Source organism: Dermacentor silvarum, chromosome 1 (genome assembly GCF_013339745.2).
Source record: "Dermacentor silvarum isolate Dsil-2018 chromosome 1, BIME_Dsil_1.4, whole genome shotgun sequence".
In the NCBI taxonomy this organism is placed as follows: domain Eukaryota; kingdom Metazoa; phylum Arthropoda; class Arachnida; order Ixodida; family Ixodidae; genus Dermacentor; species Dermacentor silvarum.
This window is the reverse complement of record NC_051154.1, coordinates 14,981,891-15,009,856: the sequence shown is the minus strand read 5'-3', so window position 1 is coordinate 15,009,856 and position 27,966 is coordinate 14,981,891. Positions and strand designations below refer to the sequence as shown.

Below are 27,966 nucleotides of genomic sequence, written 5' to 3'. Positions count from 1 at the left end.
GGTTTGACCCCAGGAAGCTTATGCAATAGTTAAGATGGCCAATAATTATTTAACTACGGAATTTATTAAGAATTAAGTGAATTTTTGCTAATTCGTTGAATATGTGTTTCGATTTCTCGTTTTAGTAATGTCCGCTTTTTAGAATAATCTAGCTAAAGGACAATAATTATGCGATCAGCTGCCACAGGCTATCTTTAAAAATTTCGGAAAACTTAAAAATGATCTCCCCGTATATAGTTGCTAGTTCAATGCACTCGCAGGCTAAACACATTTTATTGCGATAGCAATTATATGGACACTCCAGGCGAATTTCCGCCATCGAAATCGCCGCGAGGTTCTCGATAAAGTCCAAGTGCGATAAGATCACGGCCGTGCGCCGTGTGCTGCAGGTGCGAGGGAAAGCGTGCGAAGGTGAGCCGAGAAGGATGGTGGCGTGGTGCGCCGGCGCTTTTTCGAGTGGCAAGGGTGGGAGCGGGGAGATGTGCGCTCGCTAGGAGGTGGCGGGGGCGTCTCTGTTTCAACTCCGGTCGCGGCTGCGCATGGCGCGCGTCTTGGAGGTACTCTGCGCTGGGTTCGAAGGCTAGCCGACCCAAGATAGCTGATGGCTTGGTGTGTGCAAAGTTCTGGTGCGCCTGATTCGCGTTGAAGCGCGAGGCAGCACGAAGGGGAATTCGCTTGCCGCTGCTGCCGCTCTTCATCACGCCAGCGTTCTGACAGCGAGTGTTCGCGGTCATCGAGATGTGATCATGTTTTCCCGTGAGCGAGTAACAGACACCGTGCTTGTTAATTTCGTTAGTAAGCGAATGTTTACAGTACTTTATGCAGCTACTAAAGCTACTAACCTTATGTCGTATGGCTGTCTAATAACTTGCTATCGCAATCAATGTTTCACCTTTCGGGCAAAACTGCGACTTCTTTTTTCCTTCTTCAAGGGCCCTTGAACTGGTTTGGGCATTGCAAACTAGGCGCATAGATCACGCAGTGACGATCGTGTCTGCAAAATATTGCACCTTTGTACGCCGCGAAAGGAGCTAAAAATTAATACGAAAGCTTGCGCCCCCTTGCAGCACAGCCAGTCTCTTCGCAGGCAAAGACAACGTCACATATCTCTCCTAACACGTCACAAGTGTAAACATATTAACCACCCCTTATGTAATATACCCCGAACGGGGTCTTTAAGGTAATAAAATGAAATGAAATGAAACAAGTTCCGCCATCGGCAACGACCAGGCAGAGCTCGCAAAAGCACTCTCAGAAATTCGCCGCTAAGCAAAAACAGGAGAGAGGGTTAAAAAATGAGGCGGGGATACAATATGAGCTCTTGGCTACAATATGGTAGAGAAAGAATGCATGGAGGAAGGAAAGAGACTAGGAGGGAGCAGGACGTCATGTAGCCAGCCTCATCAAGCCAACCGCGTCGGGAGTCGACTCTCCCTTCCTTTGGGCTTATCTGCGCTTTGAAAGTAGGAAAACCAGGGCGCAACACTATTGAAGCCAAACGTGTCGGCCCAACACGCGATCGTCATGTCAGAGCGTGCGTTTAGTCAGAGTGTTTTAGTCTCTCCGCGCGAGAGGCAGGGTAGCCGAACAAGTGCGCATCGATTAAAAGCTACTGGGAACCAAACATTGTCGGCCAGTGCGCAGAGAGCTCACGTGTACGGCCGGCTTTTCGAAGGGAAAAGCGAAGAGAACGATTTCACGGTGAGTTGGCTTTGTGCTATAAAGCTCCCTCCTAATTTAGTTCCTTCATTCGTGAGTCTGCGCGTTAGCTCTTGGGAAGTAGGCCTTCCACGGTTGCCGGACCTCTCGAGGCAGTGTTTGGTTCGTGGTAGCTTTTAGTGGCGCCCTCGTCACGATCGACCCACTTTCCCTCATACTCTCCGGCGGGCGGCGGCTAAAATTACCGCGTGCCTATCACGTGGTGAGGGCTCATTTCCCATGAGCCTTTCCTTTATATTTTTTTTAAACATTAGGCTTCAAAATTGTCACGTGAAGCTCCCTCGTCTTTTCCTTTCTCCGAGGAAGAATGTCGTTTGTGGACACTGGCCGAGGAAATGGGAGAGAGCACCTGCTGCAGGGAGAGTAATACATGACCTCTCGCACCATCGCTTCGTGACATTTCATTTCCTTCTTTCTCCACCATTAGTAAACCCTGATTGAAAATTGTTGCGGCTGGATTGGCGGCGCTTTACAACATTTATTGGAGACCCAAATTTCCGGCGTGGTCCGGCAGTATTGTTTTTTTTTTTTTTTTTTTTTTTTTTTTTGAAGCGTATCTATAAAGTGAGAGAAAGAAGTCGTTAACTTTCCGCTAAATTTTCCTACAAGGTCGCTAAAAGTATCGAGTGAATTTTAAATCATGTAGGTGTTTTGGAACATAATAACATAAGCTAATGTGACGTAAACCATCTACCTAGACGTTTCAGGCTTGTCTATAGTGTCCGTGCAGGTGACGGATAGACAGTAAGTTTACCAGCAGTAGAGCGCTTCTACCTTATTAATATATTTAGTAACAACAACTTGATTTGGGCGAGTTATACTCAATATATTTGGATAACGGATAACAGTTTAAATTGTGCGTTTACCTTCAGGTTGTAAGGTTACAAATACAGCACGACTGAAAGCAACACGAGTAACCCGATTTTCCTATCACGAAAAGGCACTTAATTGGTCCACATTATCCCTCAAACTTTCTGGTTCTCGACATTCGTGATAGAACTAAATTCTGCGGCACGCTCTTGGCCACATGTGATGACAATTACGTGACTTTTTTACAGGTCAAATACTGTGCCTCCGCCCTTGATCTACCTGAAAGCCGCCGTCAAGTGCTGATTGGTCCGAAAGCGATGAGAAACGGAAGAGATGCGTTCAGATTCGTGTGAACGAGCTTAGCCGCTCCTAACTCTACGCCTTTCTATACAGTCGATACGTCTTATTCGTCTGCTTTGTTCTAAATCTTAACAAAATTTCTTGCAATAGGGGCGCTATAATGTAACGCTATTCCAAACTGTTTCTATTCCATTTCTGCAATCAGCCCTCTACGATTGGTCAAACATTTTTTGAGCTACTCCCGCTTCACCTGTCTGTCACGCGACGTCACGAAAACCGCGAGAAGCCCCCATCTGATATGACGTGTACACGCTGATTATGCATGATTAGACCGAAAAAAAGAAAAATAATTATTTCTGATTCCGCACCTTTTTTTCGCCATTAGCCCTCCGCTATTCGTCAAAAGTTTTCGGGCTGCGCCCACTTCGCTTTTCTGTCACACGACGTCACAAAACCGCGACAACTCACCACGTCAAAGTGACGTGTAGGCGTTAAATATGCATCAATATGCCGAACAAAACTGAACTTTTTTTCGGATTAGCCAGACACTGCCCCGTTCCGAAAGGAATAGAAGACGTCTGCCCATGGATCCCTCTGGCACTGGCTACTCGGGGATGCCGGGGAGAACGGATTTATTTGCGTATAATAAACATTTCTACGTGACAGCATAACTTTGTAGAGCTCTTTCGACACGTATACGACATCGCTCTGCCAACTCTTCGCTGAGGATCCTCTTTAGCGGCATTTTTAACCTTCCGTCGCACGCCGCCGCGGTTTTCGACCAGCCACCACTAGCTAAGCAGGGGAAGCCTGGCAGTCTTGAAAGCGGCCCAGGTCGGGAAATCGGATTCGTGGTAGTTGTACCACAGACTTGCTACTCCCGCCAGGTAAAAGACCAAGTTCCTCAATTTTCCTACCTCGTCCCATTTGTTGGGTACACTCACGCGCTCGTAGGTAGCGAGCCAGTCCACGTCGGTGCCATCCGGGCCAGTGAAGATAGGGGTGTCGCGTTGACGAGGGACACCGGGGCATGCGGGTGGTGCGGGAGGAGGCGTGTTGCGGCATGGCAGATGGTAGTGCACGGGATCGAAGCTCCAGGGGCATCGAAGGGGTTTCGGAGCGGTTTTGAGGGTACAGCACCTCCACCAATTTATAAGGATTTTTATTGGGCGGCACTTGAAGCAGCGCAAGGGCGACAGTCCAAAAAGCGCAGCACGGACTCTCAGCACGAGCGGCGCTCGAGAGCCGAAGAAAACGACCCACTAGAAGGTACTGGAGAAGGAGGCCCCACTTCAAGGCGCTGGAGCGGACGGCCCACTTCAGAGTTCCAACGCTTCGCTACAATACATATATGCTGTATGCCTGATTGCAAAAAAAAAAAAAAAAAAAAAAAAAGATACGCCGTTTGCCTTAAATTGTTAACCTGGAGTTTTGTGTTTACGCCACGAAATTTTCCGACCAACGAGAGGTATACAGTTTCGCTGTAAAAAAAAAATGTCACAGTTTCGCCCTAAGGGCGAAGCAATGAATGCGATAGCAACACAGCAATGTCATGCGAAGTAATGTGGGCGGCTTTGGTAGCAATATGAATTGTAGTAAACATGAGCTGATTAAGTAAGCAGGTGTGCTGCGGCGTAAGTAGACCGACATGAAGAGAGACTCGATGACCACGAGAAGGCGCGTGTGAAACGGTGGTGTTGATGAGAAGCGCTTCCCGTGGGCAGCGCGTGCGAAGGGACACACCTGTAGCGCTGCACTGCCGATCCGGGCAGCATTGCATGTGTAGCGTGCGTTGGAAAATGTGGCCCGACTATTACTAACTGAATGAACAAGCGTGGTGTGAGCGCGCGCGAACAAACATGAATAGATCACACTGAATGACTGCAGACAACGACTGTCAAAACGCTGGCAGCAAGCGCATACGCCGCAGCGGGCGAAGGTACGTGCGGTCTATCGCTTCAACGGAAACTGAGCGGCGAATGCACAGCGCATACAAAGGTCAGAGCCGTATGGAGATAAGAGACCGTGCGGGCGAGCGACGAGCGCGGTTGTTGGCAGAGTAGAAGTGCGCCCCCCCTCCCCCCCTTCCCGCTCCCTCCGGCGCTGGCTTCCCGCTTCTTTGCTTGCGCGTGGGAGATTGAGTGCGTTCGCTCTCCGTGATAGCGCGCGACCCCGCACGCTTCCGCTCGGGCATACGGCGCGCGGCGAAGATTTTATCTATACGGAACCTCACGGCGACGGCGACGGCAGAAATCCGGTTGAAGTGTCCATATAATTGCTATCGCAATAAAAGGAGGCGGGGCTCGACGCGTGAACATGACGCGGTCCCTCGGCTCCGGTATGGGAGAAGGCAGGGAAAGAACACCGCCTCCTGGCGAGTTGGTAACAGGAGACGTAATTTCTTTTATCTGCGCCAATAATGAACCGACTAAAAATAGGTTGGAGTGTCTACGGTAAGCATTGCCAAATCCTGACTGGGAGCTTACCACTGTCGTTGAAAAGAAAAATGTACACTCATTGCATTCTACCGGTGCTAATATATGGGGCAGAAACTTGCAGGTTAACACAGAAGCTCGAGAACAAGTTAGGGTTAACCTAAAGTGTGCGTCGTATAAATGTTACCTTGTTTAGAATATACGTGAGACACCCAGTATATTAACTGAAAGACTTTCTCATTTCGAGGAGGACGCAGTCCAGGCGGTGCAAAAGCGGAATGTTCGCTGCTGCGAACTTCTCAATCCCGCAGGTGGAGCAGGCCATCAAGCGCTACGGTAACAAGGAGGTGAAGTGGTCGTCACAGGGCATGCTGCGCCTGGAGCCGGCCGCCATGCGCGAACTGTTCCGCCCCACGCTGGCACGCATCAAGGAGCACATCGGCAGTGTGCTCGGGGACCCGCGCCTGGGTTCCATCCACTACCTGTTCCTGGTGGGGGGCTTCGCCGAGTCGCAGATGCTGCAGAAGGAGCTGCGCGAGGCCTTCGCTCCTCACACGAGGGTCATCATTCCACAGGTGCGGCTGCCACAAACCAGATTGCGCCACCGTTCTCTCTGAGAGTTTAATTATCGAACTAGCGGGGATCAACAGCTTCTTCTTTTCCTTTCTGGGGTTTTACGTACCAAACCAGTTCTGACTATGAGGCACGCCGTAGTGGAGGGCTCCGGATTAATTTTTACCACCTGGGGTTCTTTAAGGTGCACTACAACGCAAGCACACGGGCGTTTTTAAAAGCATTCCGCCTCCATCGAAATGCGGCCGCCACGGCCGGGATTCGATTCCGCGACCTCGTGCTCAGCAGCGCAACGCCTTAGCTAACTAAGCCACAGCTACGTCTACAGCTGTGGTTACAAACGTTTATTAAGCAAAGAAGAAAACCAGAGCTAGTGTCGAACCGAAACTTTTTCTCGTTCCGGTTCTTCGAAAACGGTTCAGGCTCGGTTCCACTCCAAAGCGAAATAACGGTTCAAGCCTGTTTGAACCGGTTTATGTTAGTTTGCTTAACCTAAGAATAATGACAAAAAACAGTGCAAGTTTATTTTTTACAAATACTCTACGGCGCTCTGCACGAACGAAAAATGTAAGCATGCTTTTCTTTGCCGGCAAAAATTTAACTAGGCCCGCGCGGACGCCGTCAAAATCTATGACGTCACTGCGAGCTGGTGCGGGCACTTGACGGCGGCGTCGCCACTGGCGCCTTTTCTGAGCCTCTTCTCATGGTTACAGAGCGAAGCTTTCTTTGCGAACTATCCAGGACTTCTCTGGCTGTGGCTGCTGCCCGATGCTCTGATCATTAGGCCACCACCACACTTTAGCTATCCACAGATACGTGAAGGACACTGAAAACTTGTGATCTGCCAGACGTTTGTTGAGTTTGTCATTTTAAGTTCGGCCAGAATCGCATGTATACTTCTATCGTACCGACGCCAACGAGCTCTTCGAGAGGATCGCCGCGTGTGTCGCATTGTGTAGCACGGGCGCGCGAGATCCCATGCGCGCCTGTTTCCTTTACGCCAAAGACGCAGTAATGAAATGAGCACATTTATAATATTTCATTAACCTGATAACAAAAGCTTCGCTTCACACAGATTGCAAGATGGGACATTGGATTTGGATATTTTCTTATTATTGTTTGTATTGCAGAAAGGTAATTTACAAATACGGTACAGTTCAAACTGGATTTCTTTCTCGTGTTCCTTTAAGAACAGCTAAGAGGACGCAGCCGCAGTCAGTCGCGCGCTCCAGCTGCTATGTCGGCTTTTATATGTCCACTCACATATTGCATTTCTCGAGAGAGGATTTTGTTCTCGAGGTGTTTAGTAATTGTAATCAATAACTCAGACACAAACGGATTCGGGAGCAGTAAAGCACCGATAAAGGAGGGGGGAAAAATAAAATATACCGCCCACTTGAGCACTCACATGTGAGGTGTTAGGCAGCACAGCATGGGGTATTAAATTATATTCTCTTAAAGCGAATAGCTTTCTTCGGCTCTTTCGGCCGTGTCGTAGTCGAAAGTTGGTGGCCGGACTTTCACCGCCGAATGGACCGAATTGCAGGGCGCGTTCGTCGCCAACAGTAGATATAGATTGAGAAACCTTAGCAACCGGTAAAATAAATATTTCAGCGAACTTGATTAGGCATCAGGGCTATTCCGCAGGTTGTGAACATAGGCAATGGGCGGCAATGCTAAGGCAGAAATTGGCACCGCTGAAAATATACGCTTCCGTAACATCGCTATAGCGAACATCCGGGCCCCTCGGCACGTGCTGTCGCGCACGATAGCTTTGGGGCGTCTGGGCGTGCTGTGGTGGAGCGCTCGGAAAAGATCTATACCGCCGCTCCTTGTGGCGGCTGCAATAGAGGGCGCCGCTACACATGTACTGGCTAAAGGTCCTGTTCGCTACGGTATTGCGCAATGAAACAAGAAATACTATCCTCGCTGCAACCCATTCCTTTAATAAAGCGAATACCTTTCAAAAAGCGTTCGGCTATTCGCTTACACTGACAACCATCGTCGATGGTTCGTGCACATTTTTTTTTTTTTTTTTCAATTGGCTAAAGTGCGCATCTTTCGTCTTTCGACCTACGCTGTCGCCAATCTGGAACTGTACCAAATTGCACACTTGCGCAAACAACAGCACATGCAATGTGAAATTGCTCCTCGTCAAGGGGCTGCACTGTCTCTGCCAAAGCGGGAAGTAGCATTGCACCGCCACAGCCGCGCAAGCAGCCGTGCTCGTTTTCAGCTGTCACGAAAGGTCGTTTCTCTCAAGCATGAAAACAGTTTCCGTAATCCCAATGCTACGCTGACGGAGCTTCTGTACGTACAGCTGGCATCAAAAGTTTACGGGGCACGGGTTCCACGAAAATTATTCATTCTGCTCTGTTAAAGCAAGCCGCTTGAGGTGAATATACCGTATTTACTCGATTGTAACGCGAGCTTTTTTCCAGATTTTTGCTACCTGAAGTCGGTCCTCGCGTTACTATTGAATACCGAAATTCAAGTTGTCTAAAAAGTGCAATGATGCACCCAATTCTAATCAACGAGTGAAATGTGCGAGTGAAAGCGTGCGCTTTCACGGAGAGCGAACGCACGGCGGAGAGCAAACGCGAAGCTTCCGTCGTGCGAAAGGTCGTGGGGGATGGAAGGGAGGGAGCGGAGGCGACATTTAGCTGCGGCACCAAATGCGTATCTTGCGATCGGGTGCAAGGGGAACTGGCAACTCAATTTCCCACGCGAAAGGAGGAAAGCCGGAAGGCAGCGCGGGAGGGAGGGGGCACGGCTTCTACTCTGCCACCATGCTGCGTACTTTGCACGGCTGCGGGCTGTCGCGCGCACCGTTTCTTGAAAGCGATCTCCACATGGCTCTTACCTTTGTATGCGCTGTGCTTTCGCCGCTCAGTTTCCGTTGAAGCGATAGACCGCACGAACCTTCAGTCGCTGCTGCTGGCACGCTTGTTCACGCTAGAGTTTTGACAGCGGTTGTGCGCGGTCATCGAGTGTGGTCTATTCATGTTTGCTTGGGCGCGCTGACACCATGCTTGTTAATTCAGTTAGTAAGCGAATGTGTCCAAGTTTATACATCCGATAAAACTACTGTCCTTACTCCGTATAGCTCTGTACTAATTTGCTATCGCAATTGATGTTTCGCCTTTCGGGCGAAACTGCGACGTTTTCATTCATCCGTTGGTCTCGCGTTACTTTAGCGGTTTTCTTTCTTTTTTTTTTTTTTGCTGGACGCAGCAAGAAGTCACCCCTCGCGTTACTTTTGCAGTTTTATTTTTTCTTGGTGGACGCAATGAAAAGTCACCCCTCGCATTACAATCGTGGTCGCATTACAATCGACTAAATACGGTATCGCCATGTAGGTTGCAGAAATTACTGTAGATAGTCAATCTTAATTCGAGGCTCCAGGCTTCGCGAGAATTCCGCCTTTTCGCAAATTCTGTGCCCCGCAAACTTTTGACGCCGATAGAACAAGTATCAGAATGCCAATTGAGTGGTTCGTACATACCAGAGTTTCCTGCTAATCTCAGCGAGATACTCTCTGGTCAGTTTACTATCTTAACTGATATCGTTTTCAATTTTTGTTTCACCACCTACACTTCCACTGTGCCTAAACAAATAATAATAATACTGAAGTGTCAATTTCGTGTTTGTATTGTAACAAAGACAGCACACATAACCAGGTCAAATTTAGTATATAACAGTATCTTGCTCTCGTTATTTGAGAATTGTTTTATAGATTGTCTTGTCCGTTCTTGAGTAGTAACGCTCAACATCACGATGTATATATAGTTAAATAAAAAGAAATTCTGGTATATTATGCCCCCCCCCCCCTCCCGACTTAAAAGCGCTGGACAGCAGTATGGATAATACAGCGAACGTGAGCTACTGGGTTATGAAGAAGCGGAGTTGGGCAGGTCATGTAAACTGAAGCACAGAAAGATAACCGATGGGTGCCATGAGAAAGAAAATACCATGGTAAACGCAGTAGAGGGTGGCAGGGGATTAGATGGATTGATGAGATTGGGACGTTTGCAGGAATAGGATGGAGACGGCTGACGTTCTGTGCAAGGGTTACAGGGGATCGCTGGGATATGCGTCCTGCAGTGCATTTGGATGACGATCAGTAACGGAAGATGCGGAACACGAATTCGGATCTGTTACTCAGGTCACGTTCATTATTTTGTCTTACTGGACCACGGCGGTCACGTAAAACAGCCTTCTTTAATCGATGAAACCGTCACAGCATTCCACTGGTCTAGCCAGGAGGGTGGGGGGGTATGTGCTCCAGAATTATTCCTGCCTGGAGCACATACTATTAAAGATTCAAAGATTCTGCTAAGCCAAAACAGCTCGTGTCTCCCTAACTCCACCGCTTGCAAAACTGGCTGCGTCACGTTATCGATCTTAACCGTGGCTCCCTACACCGCACCGCAGGGCGTGAGCTTGGCCATCCTGCGAGGCGCGGTGCTCTTCGGCCTGGACCCGATGGTGGTCAATGTGCGCCGGTCACGGCTCACCTACGGCGTGGGGGTGCTCAACCGCTTCGTGCATGGCGTCCACCCGCCATCCAAGCTGGTCGTCAAGGATGGCATCGAGTGGTGCGCCGATGTGTTCGACTCCTTCGTGCTGGCCGACCAGTCCGTGGGGCAGGGCGACGCCGTGGTGCGCAGTTATACGCCCGCAAAGAGCGGCCAGACGCGCTCCATCATCCACGTGTACTGCAGCGAGCGCGACGACGTGCGCTTCATCACCGATCCAGGCGTCGTTCGCTGCGGCACACTGGTGCTCGATCTCTCGGACACGAGGCACACACCACTGCGGCGGCGCGAGATACAGGCACGCATGGTGTTCGGCGAGACTGAGATCAAGGTCAGCGCCCTGGATGTCGCTACGCAGATGTGCGTCCGGGCAGACATCGACTTCCTTAACCAGTGAAACGCGCCGACCCACGCCAGCGGCGGCGTCACGAGCACAGACTGACAGTTTACATCTGCGAAACCAAAGCCGCTGCTTTTACTTCACCGAGAGTCACGGTGGCAAAAAAAAAAAAAAAAAGCTTCTTTGTATTTCCGCCATTGTGGATTAACATGTCGCCAATTCGCGACTGCAGGAGCCTGCAATGACAGACCTAAATAGACGGCATTTTGCAGGCAAGGGCCGAGTGGCTGCTTGGTAGGGTGCGCACCCTCAGTTCCATTCTAGCTCAAGCTAGTTTCTCAACATGGAAAGTGAGTGTCAGAAGAGCCTGTCCACTTGTTGAGCACTCATGTCCAGCTAGTTTGGACAGCTCACGAAGAGCAGGAGGCAATTACGAGAAAGCACATGGTGCAATATCCTGTCACTGGATTTCAGTAAAGTAGCAATCTATTAGTGGAAGAGACTGACAAGTAAGATGACAAAATGTTAGCATCCAATGCTGCAGGACTAACTTATTTCGCACAATGGTGCAGCCTACTAAACTGAACAATTATTCAACATTTAACACGCGATACACAGCAAAATGAATGAACACGGAAGTTTATTTTTAAGCACCAACACAAAGGTACTAAAATGCATAATCTGGCCAACAATCCACAGCCTTTCACCGAAAACGCAGGAAGTGCCACATCACATATGTGGCAGATGTGTGAAAGTAAAAAAATTGTCATCCACCTAAAAGTAACCCAAAGCCCACGGGTTTCCCCAAAAGCCAATTTTCCCCTGGTCTGCAGATCGAAGCCAGCACCTTTCTGACTTATAGGTGGATGACAATTTTTCCATTTGTGAAACTTCCTTTATCTTGCAGACTTCCATTGAACTTTACTCATTCAATTATATATACAGTCGAACCCGGATATATCGAACCCACATATAATGAATTATTGTTTATAACTAATTACTGTGTATAGCAAACAGCAGTAAAATTCCCTTGAAAATATTTATTTTATATATTGAGTTATCTATATATCGAACCCTTTTGTGATCCCCTTCAGATTCGATATATCCGGGTACGACTGTATGTCTGCATTGCATTGAAAGCATTCTCGATTGTACAGAGTGCAGCCTACAGTAATAAGGGAATGTCTAGGGAGCAACAGTGCTTTGGGATGCAATACAATGAGTGCTCCGTACTTGAAACATTCAGCCAGCAGTTTGTCAGTCAGGTCCCAGTGAAACATGACCTAAGGAATATCTCTACCACGCAGCTATGATACTTGCAGTAAAACTAAACCATTTTCTGCTCTCATCTTTACTCTCATGTGCACCTGGTGTATACTTTGACAAAAAGGACAATTAAGTGTGCTGAGAAAAGTTAAGGAGAGCAAACTTGCTTAGTCCCGTGCTGCAGGGCTTGCTTTGCAGAAATCTTATACAAACTGAATGGTAGACAGCAACATTTATTGCCTTTACAGTATGTTTACATTCACAGCATTTCTTGTCAGAAGCCATGATAAGTCACATTCTTCATGACACAAATCATCCTCATTTCATGTTTAAAAACTCTTAAAAACTGTACATAATGTCTGCAAGATTTAAAAAAGAAAAAAAAAAAAGCACTTTTGTCTTGCCACGGCAGCACATCATACCGGATGACTACATGGTTCAAAGTGTTATGAGAAACACAAATTTTTTGGTCCAGTCAAAACAACAAAAGTGAACCTAATCAAAATCTGGGATGTCATCAAATGTATAGCCTGGATACTTCTTATAAGCATAGTACGCAATGCGTACATGATAAGCGCCTGGGATGAACATAAGGGCTCCCAGAACAAGAACTGGCCAGCTGCTGTCATCATACTGAAAAGAAAAAAGAAACATGTGCAAAAGTAGCATGTAATGCACTTAAGTGCTGTTAGAAAGTTTCACTGTAAAAGACTTGGATCATTTCTCACGATTATTCTGCATTGAAATGTATGTAAGAATAAATCTTATGCTGCTGAATAATCTATTGTTTCCTTGCCTCCATACTTGGCTGTACTAAGCAGCTATTGTAGTTGAAACATGCAAGTCATATGAAATGCAGGTAAAGTATGCAATATAACTTTAGCACAAGAGCAAGTAACAGGTTTTTGCAATGAAAATAGAAGTAGATGTGCAGGTTTTTAAATACTTCGAAATACCTCTGTTAAGTGACACCCCAAAGAGATACAGTGTAACTTGAAATATTACATTTTTTACACAGCTAAAGCTCATTATTATCTTTTTGGCATCTCATACTCACCAAAAACTAACTTACTGCAACAGTTATAGAATTGCCAAAACTTTTAATGTACAAGAACTAAATGTTTTGTCAGTCACATGCGTTCAATATGCACATGAAATAACTGGCTCTTGTGAATGCACATGCCAGTTGGCTCAATGTAGTGGCTGAATGTCACACAATGACTGCATTGCCTCAAGATGACTGTGTGCCACTAAATCGGCCCTTCTGTGCTTCTCTATATTCAACACAGCTTAAGCCTAGCCCTCTGCTGTTGCTTCTCTGAGAAACACCAGGAGATTCTTCACTCTCCTCTAATGAGCACTCCATGCACTCGGTTTTTGCAGTACCATCATAGTGTGGGTGAATGTGTCAGGGGTGTGCGGTACTGTGACCACCACCTATGGGTTCCGCCATGTAACCAGCCTCCTGCTTCGCATACAAAGCTATGTTGCACTTGGTATGCATTTTGAAGTAGTCACATTAAAATGTTATTAACTGTTGCACTCTTGATGAATTGTCGCTTCATATATTGTAATTACCGAGTTGACACCTATCTAGAGGTGCGAGGGCTTGAAAAAAAACAGAATTCTGGGAAAAAACAGTTTTTTCTAATTTTTTCACAGAGCATAAAAAGCGGAAAAAAACACAAAGGGCCCAAATTTACCCAGTAAAATGGAGTGCATTAATTATGCCAAAGTTGGATTCGTGTCACTTTGTGAGTATAAAAATTTAGGCGACATTATTTTATCCAGTTTGTGTAACATTTTTATTAGTGGTGGTGTGCTGCTACTTCATTGTTTGTTGCTCAGAGAGGCAACCTCTACATGCATCAACTTATCGCGGGACACCGGATTCAACCTTTTTCGGATAAAAAACAACAGGGAGGATAGCCCTGGTAACACACTCATCCACAATGGTCCGTAAAAAATGGCTTTGAAGGCTTCTCAGATGTCTTGCCTAGTCTGTCCATGGATGTCTGAGTCGGTGTGCAGAAAACAATTTGTAATTTTTATATAGTACTAACAGAAAAGGTTTGTTGTATTTCTTTGTTGGAGAGCTGTCAACCCAGGAGCCTCAATTTTTCAAAAACGTAGGAAATAATTATGTCAACTTTATTGCTACCAGTTCGAAGCGTGCACCAAGTGCAGCACGGTTTTGGACGCGAAAAAGCAGACTTGTCATGTCACTGAAACTTTTTGTGGCAGCTTAATGGTACTGGTAATGGGGGGGGGGGGGGTTAAATTGCTGCTCGCGCTCTGCATTGCTCCATGGTATCAACAAATTACCCAGCGTCACTTCGGCTGTGCACTACATTCAAAATACTTGAAGATATTGTTTGCGCTAGCGCTCCTTGCTTTTAAACCCATGACTGACCGTAGGCCTACGCAATGCCAGAGCGGCTGACACCAAGGAGAACAATGGAGAGTCTAGTGTTGCTAGTTGCGGAAGGCGGCTTTTGCTGGCTAGCTTAATGAGACTAGGACCACTTGGGCACCCAACAACCCCATCAGCGTAAGTAGTGGCTCTGCGGTTAACGAAATAGCGCATGTATAGGATTTCCCTACTTCTTTCTTAACAATGTTTTGCGCGATGAACTTCCAACTGGATTATTAATTTTATTTTTATTTATTTACATCATACTGCAGGCCGTGTGGCCTGCAATATGATGCAAATGATGGATGTGACGATGGGTTAGATTGGGCTGGATTATTTTTTGCCAATGTGGCCTGACAAAGCGCTGGGTGCGGGAACCGGACACAACAGCAATATCTGTCAACCGTACAACCGGAAGAAATGGTCCAAATTCGGGAGTCTCCCGGGTAATCCAGGAGACTTGGCAGGTATGCAGAAGGCAGCGGCATTTGCCCCTCAAAGGCGGATGCACACGAGTCTCCACCAATGGGCGCGCACTCTTGACTGACGTCATTAGCCGGACGGCCGGTGACCCCGCAGATGGAGAACATGGCAGCCCGTGCTTTGAGCTAGGCCGAGTTGAGTCAGCGGGACTATTTCTTTAGTCGTGGAGAAAATCGGCTGCCGCGCTTGGGTCATCTGGGCGGGGCCTCTCCTGTCTTCGTAAGTTGTATTCGACTATAGACACCACTGAAGCATACACACACACACACTTTTGAAAGACGAGTCCACTAGCACTGGATGGGACAAGAGAGGGAAGGGGGTTCCCCTGCATTTCCAACAGAAGCGCAGAATGGAATGGGAAATCTGGCAGCTTTTGGTGACAGGATCAATGTATAGCCTTCAACGACTGGCACGTAGTTTAGTTGTTTGTGATACCACGTTACTGCCACCTCCACTTTCGTGACAAGGATTGTCTCCTTTTTAAAGTGCGCATTTTGAACCAGGTCACAAAATTGGTCCTGTAATTAATTACTCATGGCGCATTAGATTAATTGAAGTTTCGTACCATAATTTGACAACAAGCACCTAAAAAGCACGAAGATTGGGAAACAAACATTTCGTATCAGTACTGCAGCACTGCTTCAACCTAGTGTAAAGTGCACGAGAGCCAAGAGGTTGGCAGTACTGTGCAGCATTTTCAAGCAGCTCTCTCACCCATAGTATGCTTAGAAATTATTCTGCCAGTAGCTGTTCTCTGCAAAGGAACAGCCTAATTTGGCTTTCTGTCTTGTTCTAACAAGGAAAGCCTTTTCAGAATTTGTTTCTTTCAATTGGTTCTCAATCTCGACGCAGGTTTTTATGCTGTCATCTTCCAAGATGGCGGGCTGTCTGACTGCACAACTTGAACTGACGCACTTCTAGAGCAAGATTTTGAAGGTGTTGCTTGTGACAAATAATTTCTATCACTAGATTTGATGCCATGAGGTAAATTTTGACTGAGAGGGTAAATTAAGCTTCACAAATAGCAAAAAGCTCTCTTTATTGTGAATAGGAAGCTTGGTAAGGCAGAAAAGATGCAAAAACGAAATCCTGGTGGCAACACTGCCTGCAATGGCTTGTCAAGATGTCATGGCTTTCGATATTTGCATGGACTTTATATTTCACTGTTCTTCATTGAAAGATTATACTGCATTCTAAATGAACCAAAAGCTCAACCTAGAAAGTAATAACTAATCTGGCCTCAAAACGATCTAAATGCAAGAAAAAAAATTGAAATTTATTATGACACACTTAGTGACGGCACTGAGGTTCTAACAAGAAATTTAGAAGAAACAAAATGCTTGTTCTGCATTACTGCAATTATTCACCAACATTATTTTAACAGAAAAAAAAAATTTAGAAAAATACTTTACCATCCTTAACTGGTTTTAAGTGGGTCACAAAAGTGAATCTACATACTTTGGACAGCTCGTTTCTCACCATTCTGTATGTCTAAATGCCCCCACATGTTTGACCAAGTTTTTACCATTGTGGGTTATGTAATTGACCTCGTGGCAAACACACTTCATCCACAATCTGAAAAACGAAAGTTCCGGAAGTGTGCAGACAGTACACCAACCTCACCTCCCTAATAAAATAAAAGTGCACAGTTTTGATTGGTAGACGAGAAATCCGAAAGCTACCAAGAACCTCCGAGCAAATAAAAAAGTGGGTTGTTTGTTATAGAATGTCCATATCTTGCCAAAACCTTTATAAACAAGTCTTTGCATGCACCCTCATCTGCTGTTGTTTTTACTTCAGTATGTTAAGAAAAGTCAGGATATTTTTCCAGTGCTTCCAAAATTTCTGGAAAAAGAACCCTGCTTTCTTTTTTTTCTTTTTTTTTCATTGCTTGAAAATTTCCACAAATTTTACATTACCACACCTATCCATTAAAAGGAAGAGGTAATTTGTGTCGGAAATTCAACAATAAAAGCAAACATTTGTGTAGCTGTTAAAAGAAACTATACATAAGAGGGCTTGATGTTCAGCTTTATAATCAAGGCATGAAGGCTGTAAAAATGGTTTATTCTAGATATTGGCTTGTGGAAGCCAGCAGACTTTCTACAATGATGATCCAGTTCCTTTAACACACCCTAAATAAAGAAAAGAGTTTCCACGTTGGGCACTGAACCACGCATCTGTAGCTATGATGGCATCTTGTCATGGAAATTCTGCTAACTTTTAAATTTAGGAGAGATGGCAGGTCAGAAAGAACTAGATATAATAAAGAGGCCAGGTGCTTGATCAAGTATAGGTCCTAAATCAGCCAATATTCGCCGCGGAGTGATGGTCGCATGCACTGAAGCATTATCCTATGTGCCACGCCAGACAGGATAATCCCACTCTTTCACTAGACATCAGTAGGACATCAGTGGCCAAAACCACAGGCAAAGAAATTTTCAAGGAAGTAGAAGTAGCCTTCCAGTTACCTGGAAACTTTTACAGGTAATATGAAAAGGAGGCACCCTCAGACCAGGTCAAACAATTCACGGAAACATTTGTTTTTGTCAAAGGCAGTGGCAGTCATTCTTGTTGAGGTTTAAAGAGGGGCAAGTAGGCCAAGTGTTTAGAGGAAGTGTAGATGCCGCTAATGAAAGGACAGGTGCAGAATAGTTTTTCTGTCCTCCAGGCTCAAGTTCTAGAGCTTCTTCCCCCTTGCTGTCGTGACTTACGTGAATAATAATCTGTCCCTATTTGTGCATTCTGTCCCTGCTGCAGTTCTCTCTCTCAAGGCAGGGAGGCTGAGGGTCAAGAACCCCCAACTTGGCAAGGATGCTAATTGCCTCTATGGCAAGAAGCATTCTCCGCTCATCAATTTCACCAGTGCCATCTACACTTTGTCTGCACATCTAACCATACCGTTTATTCTGGGCCCCATCCCCTTGGTTATAGGAGGCTGTTTAAACCCTACCAAAGATAACTGCTGTTACCTTTGACAAAGACAACTCCACTACTTCAAACATTGGCACCAGGCTGAGGTGTCATGTTTTCCACTGTTCTATTTTTCCTGGACACAGGCGAAGGAAACGCTGCATCAATGAAGATAATAACCTAGAAGCAGAATTAACCATCATAGGTAAGAAATGTCTGAACACACACACATGTAAAAAAGAAAGACAATAAACAGGCGGTTGTGTTTTTTTTTCGAGCATTCTTACAAGGTCAGGCATGCGCCAACTAGGCCCCCGGTAAGTTCTTTTAAATCAAATTATCATTAAGTATGGAACTCAGTGCATAACACACAAACATGGGAAAAGATGAACAAAGGCTCACAGCTGTTAAATGCCAGAAAGGAATCTGTGAAAATATACCATTTACAATACATGCACAGGAAACTGCTTGCGCTGAGCAACAAAAAGCACGCGCTATGCACATGTTGCAACAAAGCCGTCAGGAATAAAATCTTCGCCAAGTGTACTGCATGTGTGTAAGAGACTGCTGCTTTTCAATTAAGCTGACTTGAAAACTTTTGAAGTGTGGACTCGGGCTGCTCAGGTTAGTCCAGGCACGGATCCACGGGGGATGTCCGGATGTCCTGACCCCCCCCTCAGATTTCTGCATCGCCCCCTCGCTGACAGGGGGATGGCCCTGTCGCAAAAAAAATATGGCCACCAGCATTCTTCAAAAGTATTTTTCGCGAGTACCAGTGGTATCAGCCATGTAGAAGTAAAGCTAGCTTGCTCACAAGCTTAGTTGTATTCCGTAGGAGTGTGGTGTCGCGAAGTTGCCGTAGTTATTTTTTCTCATGAACACCTTGGACCTCCTGGCGCCTGCCGTACCTTACTCGTCCCGTCGGTGGCGTCGAATGAACGAGGGGATGTCCCTTATGCCAAGCACGCCGAGGTCCGCTCGAGCGCCTTCGCGCCTGATTAACTTAGTTTCCCCTTGGGGTGGCAACGGTTGCCTCATTGGCTGTCATCGGTTCCGCGACCAACCTGCTTAATGAAAGAGATCTCTTGCTGAAGTGTTCATATATAAATAATAACTACTAACAGCTAAACTAAGAACTACGCATAGGCAACTTTTTTTTAACTGTAGCACTCATTGTGATCACAGTTACACGTTGACAATATTCAGTACGAGCACAGTACCGTTCGTACGCTACAAGTTTTTCATTGTAACTTCGCAGTTTTATTGTCGTACATTAAGCATAGGAGGCTCAAGCCCACCGGATCCGTTTATCTGAGTGGGCGTTCTCGCGGAGCGAGGCGAAGCCTCGAGCCGCGGCTGCGAAGTGGGGGAGCGTGACGTCAGCGGCCAATGCCAGCGCGCGGGCCTAGGATGGCGTCGCGTGGTTAGAGAAACGGAAGCAGATGCGCGCCTTGTATAAAAGGATGACGTCGCGTGGGAAACAAAACATGAAGACGCTGGCTCGCGCTCTCGCCTACTACGCCACATCGTTATTCTTGTAGGTGGCGTCGTGAGTCTTCATACGCGGTGATTCGCATATCGTAAACAACCAGCGTAGTGGTTGCTGCGTTGGAGCGGACCGTTACGCCCGTATTCAAGAACTTTCCTCTAGTCAACACACCACCACGACTCAAGAGAGAATATGGCACCGCCATCCCTCCACAGAAGTGGTCACTGAGCTTCATGATCATTCACAGGAATTTATGAGAATTGTCGCGTCTTTATTCTCGATTATTCTGCGCAGTACGACAAGTGAAATTTGGAGTCTGATATCTCGGAGCACGGACACGCTAGAATATTTCTTCCGACTGATACTGTGTAGAAACTCCACTGTCTCTAAGTTTTCAATACAAACATACCCACTTACTGCAGTCAACAAAAAATAATTGTTCAATTTTAGTTAATTGGGCTGCTCACAGCGATAATTATCATCTCACTTTGTGCCCCCTTAGCCACATAACTTATCTGCACAGGTGGTCTTCGCATGCCTCCCAGTGACTAACTTTAAGAAAATCATAAAGCTTAGTTTTGAACACCCTGTATTATCAGGCGCAGCCGCCAAGCACATGGCTGTATTGGGTAACGTCCTTTTCCTATAAGCTCGGAGAAACCGATACCTGTCTTTGCTACAGGTCTTCTTCCTCTTTCTGGGGTTTTACGTGCCAAAACCAGTTCCGATTATGAGGCACGCCGTAGTGGAAGGCTCCGGATTAATTTTGACCACCTGGGGTTCTTTAACGTGCACTACAACGCAAGAACACTGGCGTTTTTGCATTTCGCCTCCATCGAAATGCGGCCGCCGCGGCCGGTATTTGATCCCGCGATCTCGTGCTCAACGCCTGAGCTGACTGAGCCACCACGGAGGGCTACATGTGTCGCTTTAGCCCTATAAATGCGGGTTTATCGTGAGGAAAAACGGTAAATTTCGGTAAATAAGAAAAGCTACTATCATCATCATCATTGACAGAAGCTGACCCCCCCCTCAGAAAAAACCTGGATCCGCCCCTGGGTTAGTCTCTCAAAATATTGTGCCCACTGGCTAACCTTGATGGTCAAAATAGGGCTGAGACATGAAATGCATCACTGAGCGTGCAAGTTGAGCCTTAATTAACACTTTGCACAACCTCAAAAATGGCAGCACACTGGCCACTTTTATTTTTCATGCCAGAAAAACATGCAAAACTGCAGAAACCCATGTGCACTGACCTGGGTCAGTGCACATGGAAACCCAGTCTCGACCTGGGCTGCAAACAAAGCAGGAGAATGCTTTTATCAACTGTTCCAAGAGATGACTGCCTTCCAGTGTCTTGTAGCAAGGTGTTCACCAGCCAGATAAAATGGTGTCTTAATGACCGAATTGTACAGCATGCAAAAAAAGTCAGGAATGATGGTTATAACAAAGCACATTTTATTCATGTTGCTGGTTGAAGTTGTGACCCATGATTTCAATTCCTGGCAACAGAACAGCATGTTAAGCTTTTGAGGCATGTTTAATAAATATGGAAAGCATCAGTGAAGCATCGTTTTGCCTTCATATAACCTTAAGTTCATCCCTGACTGCTTGGTTGTGACATATATGTAGTGTGCGCTTCTTGTTGGCATGCGCTTACCAGATTTATGTGGATGCACTGTAGAAGGCATGTATTCATGGTTCACTCTCTGTCAATAAACAGTGTAACTGAGCACCTTTTTGTCTTCTCTCCAGCACTTGTGTGCTTTGCAATCAGTCAAATACTAATGATGTTTGACCAACATGCACAACAACAGATTCTCTCGACTAAAAATTACTATGCTAAAAAATATGATTGCTTCACATGTTTGCCTAGTTGGTGCTCCCTCTCTGCAACAATGATGCATTTTGCAGCTGATCTTTTTCTCAGTGCTCCAGGAATAGTAAGGTACTTCCAGCTAGGTTGTGTTAACGAAGACCACTTGAAGCTGCCAATAGACACCCAGACTTCGCTCATCAAGGCATCCCTGTCAAAAGCAACGCTACATCCGAGCTGCCCATCGGACCTACCACAGGCAGATTTATGGTCTACATCACTATAGCCTTCTGCTCGTATTTATTGGATACAACCGGCTCTATGTGTATATATAACATGCACCACCTATTTTATGCTGCAGCTCAAACTATCAAAAAAGAAAAGAGAGCAGGCATGTTCCATTTATATTCTACCATCATGACAGCTACTGTCTATGCTGAAGTCTCAGTTAAAGCAGGAAGTTAGTCCTTTTGTAATTTACTTATAAACTTTGTACTTCCAGTTGAAGGAAAGCTTAATCCATCCTTACGACATCTCAAGAAGTCATATCAGAAGTAGCATAAATATTCATCTTAAATGGCCGCTCACCAGGTCTGGCCATTTTGAGCCGACAAGTGCAGTGCATGCAATGCGCACTAACGATTGTGTCTGCTACGTATTACATCGCTACACGCCACGAAAGAGCTGAAATTTCAAACCAACCACTGTTTGCCCTTCTCCTCGCGGGCGCCGCACTCCCAGCTGGAGAGTGACGTATATATCGCAAGTGCGCTACGTACATTGCTGTGCTGTGACGTCACTCTGAGTGACCCGTGACTTCGAGAATTATTCAAGGCAACATGAATAACTTGCTTAATCTGTTGCTTCAATAGACGAATTAAATTTTAGAGAAATAATAAAACATACACACCGAATGTCTGCGTGTTTTTGTTTTACTTTGTACCGTAGCAAGAGAGATGTACTTCTGTTTCGTCTGCTTGTTCCCACGTCGTGCAGTCACACGCGCAGACAACGAAACTATGTATTTGTCTACCGTGTTACAGCGTGCGATCATACTCTGTGATCCGCGTGTGTCTGCCTCAGTGTTCATGTAGCACTGACCTATACCGCTGGTTAGGCATTCTCATGCAGAGCGCGCAAAATCATGCTCTGCGCGAAATGAGACAAATGCAACAGCTCGCCCGCGACACCATCAGCAAAAAAGCGAGGAAAAAAAGAAGGGGGGCCCATGACATATGCGTTGCACAGTCCTCGACCTCAGGTATGGGAGAACGCAGGGCAGGAATTTCGTTCGTGGAGGCTACATGGGCCAAGTGGAGAGAGTGTCTATGTTGGCGGTGAAGCTCACCTCCTGAAATCATGGGTTCACCGGCACTGAAATATTTCTATCTCGACTATTAATGAACCAATTTGAAAAACTCTTGCGGTAGAACATGGCCTAGAGGGCATGTAACAACTTCCAGCATATAACCGAAATTTTCTATGTGGCCTGGTGAGGGGCCCTTTAAGAAGTGTTAAAACTGTCTGCATTGCACAGAGAAAATCTAGAAAGCAATGTTGTTCTGCAATAAATTATTGTTGCATTGTCAATATTAGTCAGTACAGTCATCATTTTCTCATTCGAAAACTGGAAACCATTTTTGTCTGCCCGTTAAGACAGTCTCTTTATAGTTAGCTGTATTTGCATTTCACAAGTGTTAATGCTGGAAGAGCTGCAAGTAATTTGTAGGTAATGGAATGCTCGACAGAACCGGGTATTATCTTTACAATAGAATTCATTTTAACTATAAAGAGGGTTGTACTTAAAATACAACGCTGTGGTACATCATTTTTCTGGATAAAAATATGCAAGAGTTGTGCCAATGTGTACCTGAAAGCTGCAGTCTGAAAGAAAGCCAGGCAACCAGTTAGACATTCTGCCTTTTATTGCCATATCAATTCAGTCGCGTGGAATTCTGAACCTTCAGAGAGCATCGTAAGCCTTTTCTAGATCAAAGAAGACTGCTAGATACTGTTGTTAATGTACAAATGCCTCTCGTACTGTGTTTTCTAGCCGGACTAAATGGTCTAATGTTGATAGTGTCTTCTGAAAGCCACACTGGCTTGTATCTAGCAGGTTATGGTATTCAAGGGTGAACACGAGCCTGACATTTACTATGCTTTCAAATGATTTTGCGAGACAACTTGCCAAGGCTATTGGACGGAAGCTAGATGTGGTTTGCCTGTTTTCAAAAAAGGGAAGACCGTAGATATAGTACCCGTAGGTACAATAGTGTAGCATAGTAGGAAGACAGGACATAGTACCCCTCTTCCATGCTTGGGGTACTGTGCCCGTAACCCCCACCTTGTTAAAGAAATTGAGTAAAGTATTTGCTGCAGTTTAAGATAAGTGTTGAAGCATTGTTATCTAGACCTAGTGCTGTTTGCGTACTAAGTGTGTTCCATAGTCCTTCTATAGTAAATAGGTTGTTATAGTCGTCTTTCATTCCTCCTTTGGTAGGTAAATACTGCTTTTCTGTTATGCTTTTGCAAGAGTGGAAGGTGGCATTGTATTCCGAGGAGCTTGACACTTGGAAAAAGTATTCCCCTAAAATGTCTGCCTGATACTGAACGGTCGTATGAATACGAGGAGTTAACAGAGAAATTGTGTAGGCTGTGTAGTCGCTGTTCACCCTTCCAAGACTTTTTTGGTTGGTGCCAAACTGTTTATAGAAGAAACAAAGTTTTCCCATGAGGATTTTTCTGCTTTCTACGGATGTAGCGTGCTTGAGGTCGCACTTGTTTGAAGTTTACTAAGTTGACGTACATTAGGTACTTCCTAAAGGTGCCCTCAAGCTTTGTTTTGCTTCTTTTTTGCTGTATGGCACTCTTCTGTCCACCACGGTTTTCGATTTTCTCGAACTAACCATTACGTTTGGGGCATTCACATAACGCCACTTGAACAAGGCAGATAATAAATCTTTCATTAATTTCCTCTGTTAAGACCATGTTCATATTCTTTTTTTAACACAGCATATGCTATATAGTGTCCAGTTTAGCGGGAATAATTTTCACTGCCGTGATTTAGTAGGTGCTGGGATTCGTTGTGCGAGATCTATAAGGCATGGCAGATATCTTCCGTACAAAATGTCATGTACTTCCCAATTTAGGTGGACACAGAAATCTGGAGAACACAGAGCTACTTCAAGGCAAGTCATTTTCCTCATGCTTGGTGCACAGCACGTTAGATTATTTGTATTCAATATGCAAATGTTATTTGTTAGAACAAAATCTTCCAGTTTGCCCTCTTGAGTTTGTTGACGTACTTCTCAAGAAGGAACTACTATGTGCATTAAAATTGCCCACCAAAAAAGCGTTCTGGAATTGTTAAATGAGCTCCTCCAGGCCTCTAACAAATACCTGAGTATGAGATGGGAGGTATATGGAGCAGATAGTCATGGTCTTAAACGACACTGCACTAACAGCAACTGTTTCAAAACATGCATTTAACTGGATTTCTTGTGCTGTGGTGCCCCATTGCATAATAATTGCAATGCCAGCTGAAAGACGACCAGTGGTGTCACAGACTTGGTTGACAACCATATATTGTTTCAGAAAGTTCATGTTTTTGGGGTCCAGATCCAATACATAGAGCTAAAGGAGAGTATTGACTTAAAATGTATTTTACATCACCTAAGTTACGTATTTGTCCACAGCAGTTCCAATGAACAATAAAAGCCATCTTCTAGCACTTTTTTTTTTTTAAGTGTTAGAAAATTTACTTTTGCTTTCTGATACGTTAAAACGAGAAATAGGTGACAGTATATCTATATTTCGCTTTTGCATTGCTTGAAAGATAGAACTGGAAGACATTTAGTCATGTTCCCTTCCCAGGGCAGCGAAGCACGGTTGAGAGCGCTGCAATACGATAGCGCATGAGCACAGTCACATGGCTTTATTTCATACTTCACGGGCTTTCTTTAAATGCCGAAAAAAACCACCACGTAGTATGTATGTTCCACAAAAAATTGGATCAGTCGTTTCTGAACCTCCTCTACAACATAACGAAACGTACTTGGCCCTAAAGTGAATATTAAAGATTTTGAGTAATTGATCTCAGTTAATTAACTAGTTAAGTGGAATATAAAATATATTTTGAGGAGCGCCACATGACAACAAACCATTTGTCATTGGTTTCACCCAGCTGCAGTCAACCACTTTTTTAAATCCTTGGTTCAAGTTACGTGAAACACCCTGTTATATGCCACTTTTACTCTTTCTAGAAGACTAGTGCAGTTGAATGTGACGACTATGGGCCTGCATTTTATCTCTTCATTTGCTCTTCACGTGGTAATTCTTCGAACAGCACTGACACCTTGGTTTCAGAGATTTTCAAGATTATCTGCATCTGTATTGTTCATCAATTGTTTTTCCAAGATTACCCATTGTACGCTGTTCAGTCTACAGTGTGGTGTGACTGTCACGCTTTGCTTAGCTATTTCTTTTCGTTTCTGAGGATCTTCACGTTGTACTTTTGTTTGTACTTCAATAAAAAGGTAACCAGATGCAAGATTCCTAGCCTTGTCTTCTTTGCCAATTACTGTTTCTATAGACTTCACGATCTTGAAGACCGATTTCAATGTTATAGGATCTTTGTCGTCAGTTGAATGTGCAACAAGGAACTTTCGAAAGGTTTCACAAAATATTTCTCTACTTAGAACTTTGGTGCAGCCTCTCTTCAGAGACAGGTCATTGTTTCTTTGAAGATAGAAATGCCATATGTCATGTATGGACTGAGGGTTCCAGATATATCAGCTGAGGTTCACCTTCGTCAAAAAATAGTAAGGCATTCTCATTGAACGACTAAAAATGATTAAGCAGAAGCTATCTGCTTCATACATTCCCTCAGGAATGGGTACTTATAAGCATCAAAAACCCTGGCTCTTCTACAGGAGAATCCTTTCCCCCTTACGTCAGTGTCTCTCCTTCGGGACTCCAATTGTTACCTTTTATATTTGAAAAGAAACAAATATTCAACAATTTTGCATACAAATCGTATACCAAAGACTGTTCAATTCATATTCTAAATTTTGAATATTCACACAGACCAACACTTGATAGAGATGGAAAATAATAAATAAAAGAAAAGAACACAGAAGGCACAAAGGGAATTTTTGCAATTCCCTTTGCAGAAGTCTGGCCTTTGCTCTAAGTATAACTTTTGTCAGGGGCTCCGGAAGTGTATTGAGAGTGTAGGGGCAGGATCCAGGGTGCAGTTCACCTACAAACATTTTTTTTTTTTTTTTGGAACAAGGCTTAATTTACTATATTGGAGGGGGTCGGCCCTCCTGTCTTTAGGAACCGTGCCCCCCCCCCCCCCCCCCTTCAATGAAACCTGTGGGGGCGCTCGCCTCCATTGGCCCCCTGATTCTGGAGCCCCTGACCTGTGTAGACTTGGCAGTCTATGTTACTTACTTTTGGGTCGAAAAATCCAGCAAAAATGAATGATGCCAAGACAATCAGTGCAGATCCACCAATGAACAGGCAAGTTGCAAGTGCAATGGCTTTCTTGGGAATCCTTGACAGAGTTTTCTGAAACTATTGTTTTGAGATCTGAGTAAAAAAAAAAGCTTTCTACAATACAGCATGCACTGGCAGACCTGGATATCTACGAATCCATCATCAGTACGCTGCATGCGCTGGTATTTGACATTGCTGAAGTGCTTCTTCTCATTGTCATACATAGCAGCAGCATCCTTGCGACCCATCCTAAAAAGGGAGGAATGGAGAGAATTTAGTCAGACGTTTGGCAAGCAGCTTGGCAAGACATTTTATAGCATCTCCACCAAGCACCTTAGAAAGCTCTACACAACGTAAGCATACATCTCAAGGCGCAGTATGGTACTTAAATCGTTTATATTTGTGGACTACATTCTTGACACATCTAAAAAGATGCGTCTGGTTACATTGGTGTTAAGCTATTGAAGTCATGTTATTTACTGCAGGGCACCTTACTTAGTGCAATGTACATTTTTATGCAGGAATAATGTTTTGAAAGAGCTTACATTTTTGTCTAATAATTTTCTCAAGAATGTAGGAAGATCAAAAAGATACAAATTTTTTACAAAAACTAACCTATACAGACTCAGCGTTGGCACGACGGCAAGTGATATGCACGTCAGACAGCGCTGTGACAGCCAGAATAGCGCTGGCATGCAAGAAAACAAGTGTGCCGCGTAAGCGCAGGTGTTAACTGTCTGGGCCGGCCTCGGTAGTAATTTAATATTACCACAAGAACAAACAAAGCGAAAATACACTTATGTCATCAAAAACATAAGCTCTGTTTATTTCATATTTGTGCACAATAAATGACAGCAGCAAAATGCACATGCAAGCCAAACTGAAGCATGACAAGAAGTCTACACGAATGAATTACCTAATTACTCCTACGAAGGCACAAGTTCCTCACGTAAAAGTACGTCAGGTAGAGTTTATGTGAATAACAAGGGGAAAGACGTTCTGCTAAAAGCACCGCGGATATCACTTTTCACTTCATTAACACTGTTAGCATAGAATGAAAACCCTGTTAGATTAAGCGCAGCAAGCTGCAAATTGCAGCTACTCTATTGCAGCTGTTGCTGCTGGCCAGCTGCTGGCTAAATATGGCTACTTGAGGCTGTGGCCTCAAGATGAACCAACGATCACCAACGATGAACCAAAGCCCAAATTACAGTGGCTAGAATTCTAGCCACTGTACCCAAATGTATCCGGCTCCCACAATCAAACAAGCAAGCGCCGAAAGTCATAAAGTAATGCAAAAAAAAAAAAAAAAACGCAGAAATTGCGGCGGTGCTTGCATGCCTTATCCTGACGCTCCGAGTGTTTTGGCGTC

The 27,966-nt window shown here is 45.0% G+C and overlaps 2 protein-coding genes across 5 annotated transcripts in view; one reads left to right on the top strand and one right to left on the bottom strand.

Annotated features, from left to right (window-relative positions):
• LOC119457266 (heat shock 70 kDa protein 12A-like) overlaps positions 1-12,423 on the top strand; it is a 183,366-nt gene extending 170,943 nt beyond the window's left edge. For all 4 annotated transcript variants that reach the window (XM_049665109.1, XM_049665108.1, XM_049665110.1 and 1 more), the window contains 2 exons: positions 5,576-5,839; positions 10,272-12,423. In XM_049665109.1, the coding sequence (XP_049521066.1) occupies positions 5,576-5,839; positions 10,272-10,772 (765 nt within the window). In that variant the 3' untranslated portion in view covers positions 10,773-12,423. The remainder of the gene's footprint in view (positions 1-5,575; positions 5,840-10,271) is intronic.
• On the bottom strand, positions 12,199-27,722 carry LOC119457308 (transmembrane protein 230-like). The gene is made up of 4 exons (XM_037718957.2): positions 27,511-27,722; positions 26,735-26,843; positions 26,550-26,672; positions 12,199-12,614 (listed from the first exon to the last, which is right to left on the bottom strand). The coding sequence occupies exons 2-4, from the start codon at positions 26,840-26,842 to the stop codon at positions 12,477-12,479; spliced, it is 369 nt and encodes a 122-aa protein (XP_037574885.1). The 5' UTR covers position 26,843; positions 27,511-27,722; the 3' UTR covers positions 12,199-12,476.
• Between the last annotated feature and the right edge of the window lie 244 nt (positions 27,723-27,966).

Coding starts and splice junctions, on each gene's coding strand:
- LOC119457308 (XM_037718957.2), bottom strand. CDS start 26,842: ATGGGTCGCAAGGATGCTGCTGCTATGTATGACAATGAGAAGAAGCAC. Junction 26,673..26,734: donor ATGGATTCGTAGATATCCAG/GTCTGCCAGTGC, acceptor TCAAAACAATAG/TTTCAGAAAACTCTGTCAAG. Junction 12,615..26,549: donor CTGGATTTTTCGACCCAAAA/GTAAGTAACATA, acceptor TTTTCTTTTCAG/TATGATGACAGCAGCTGGCC.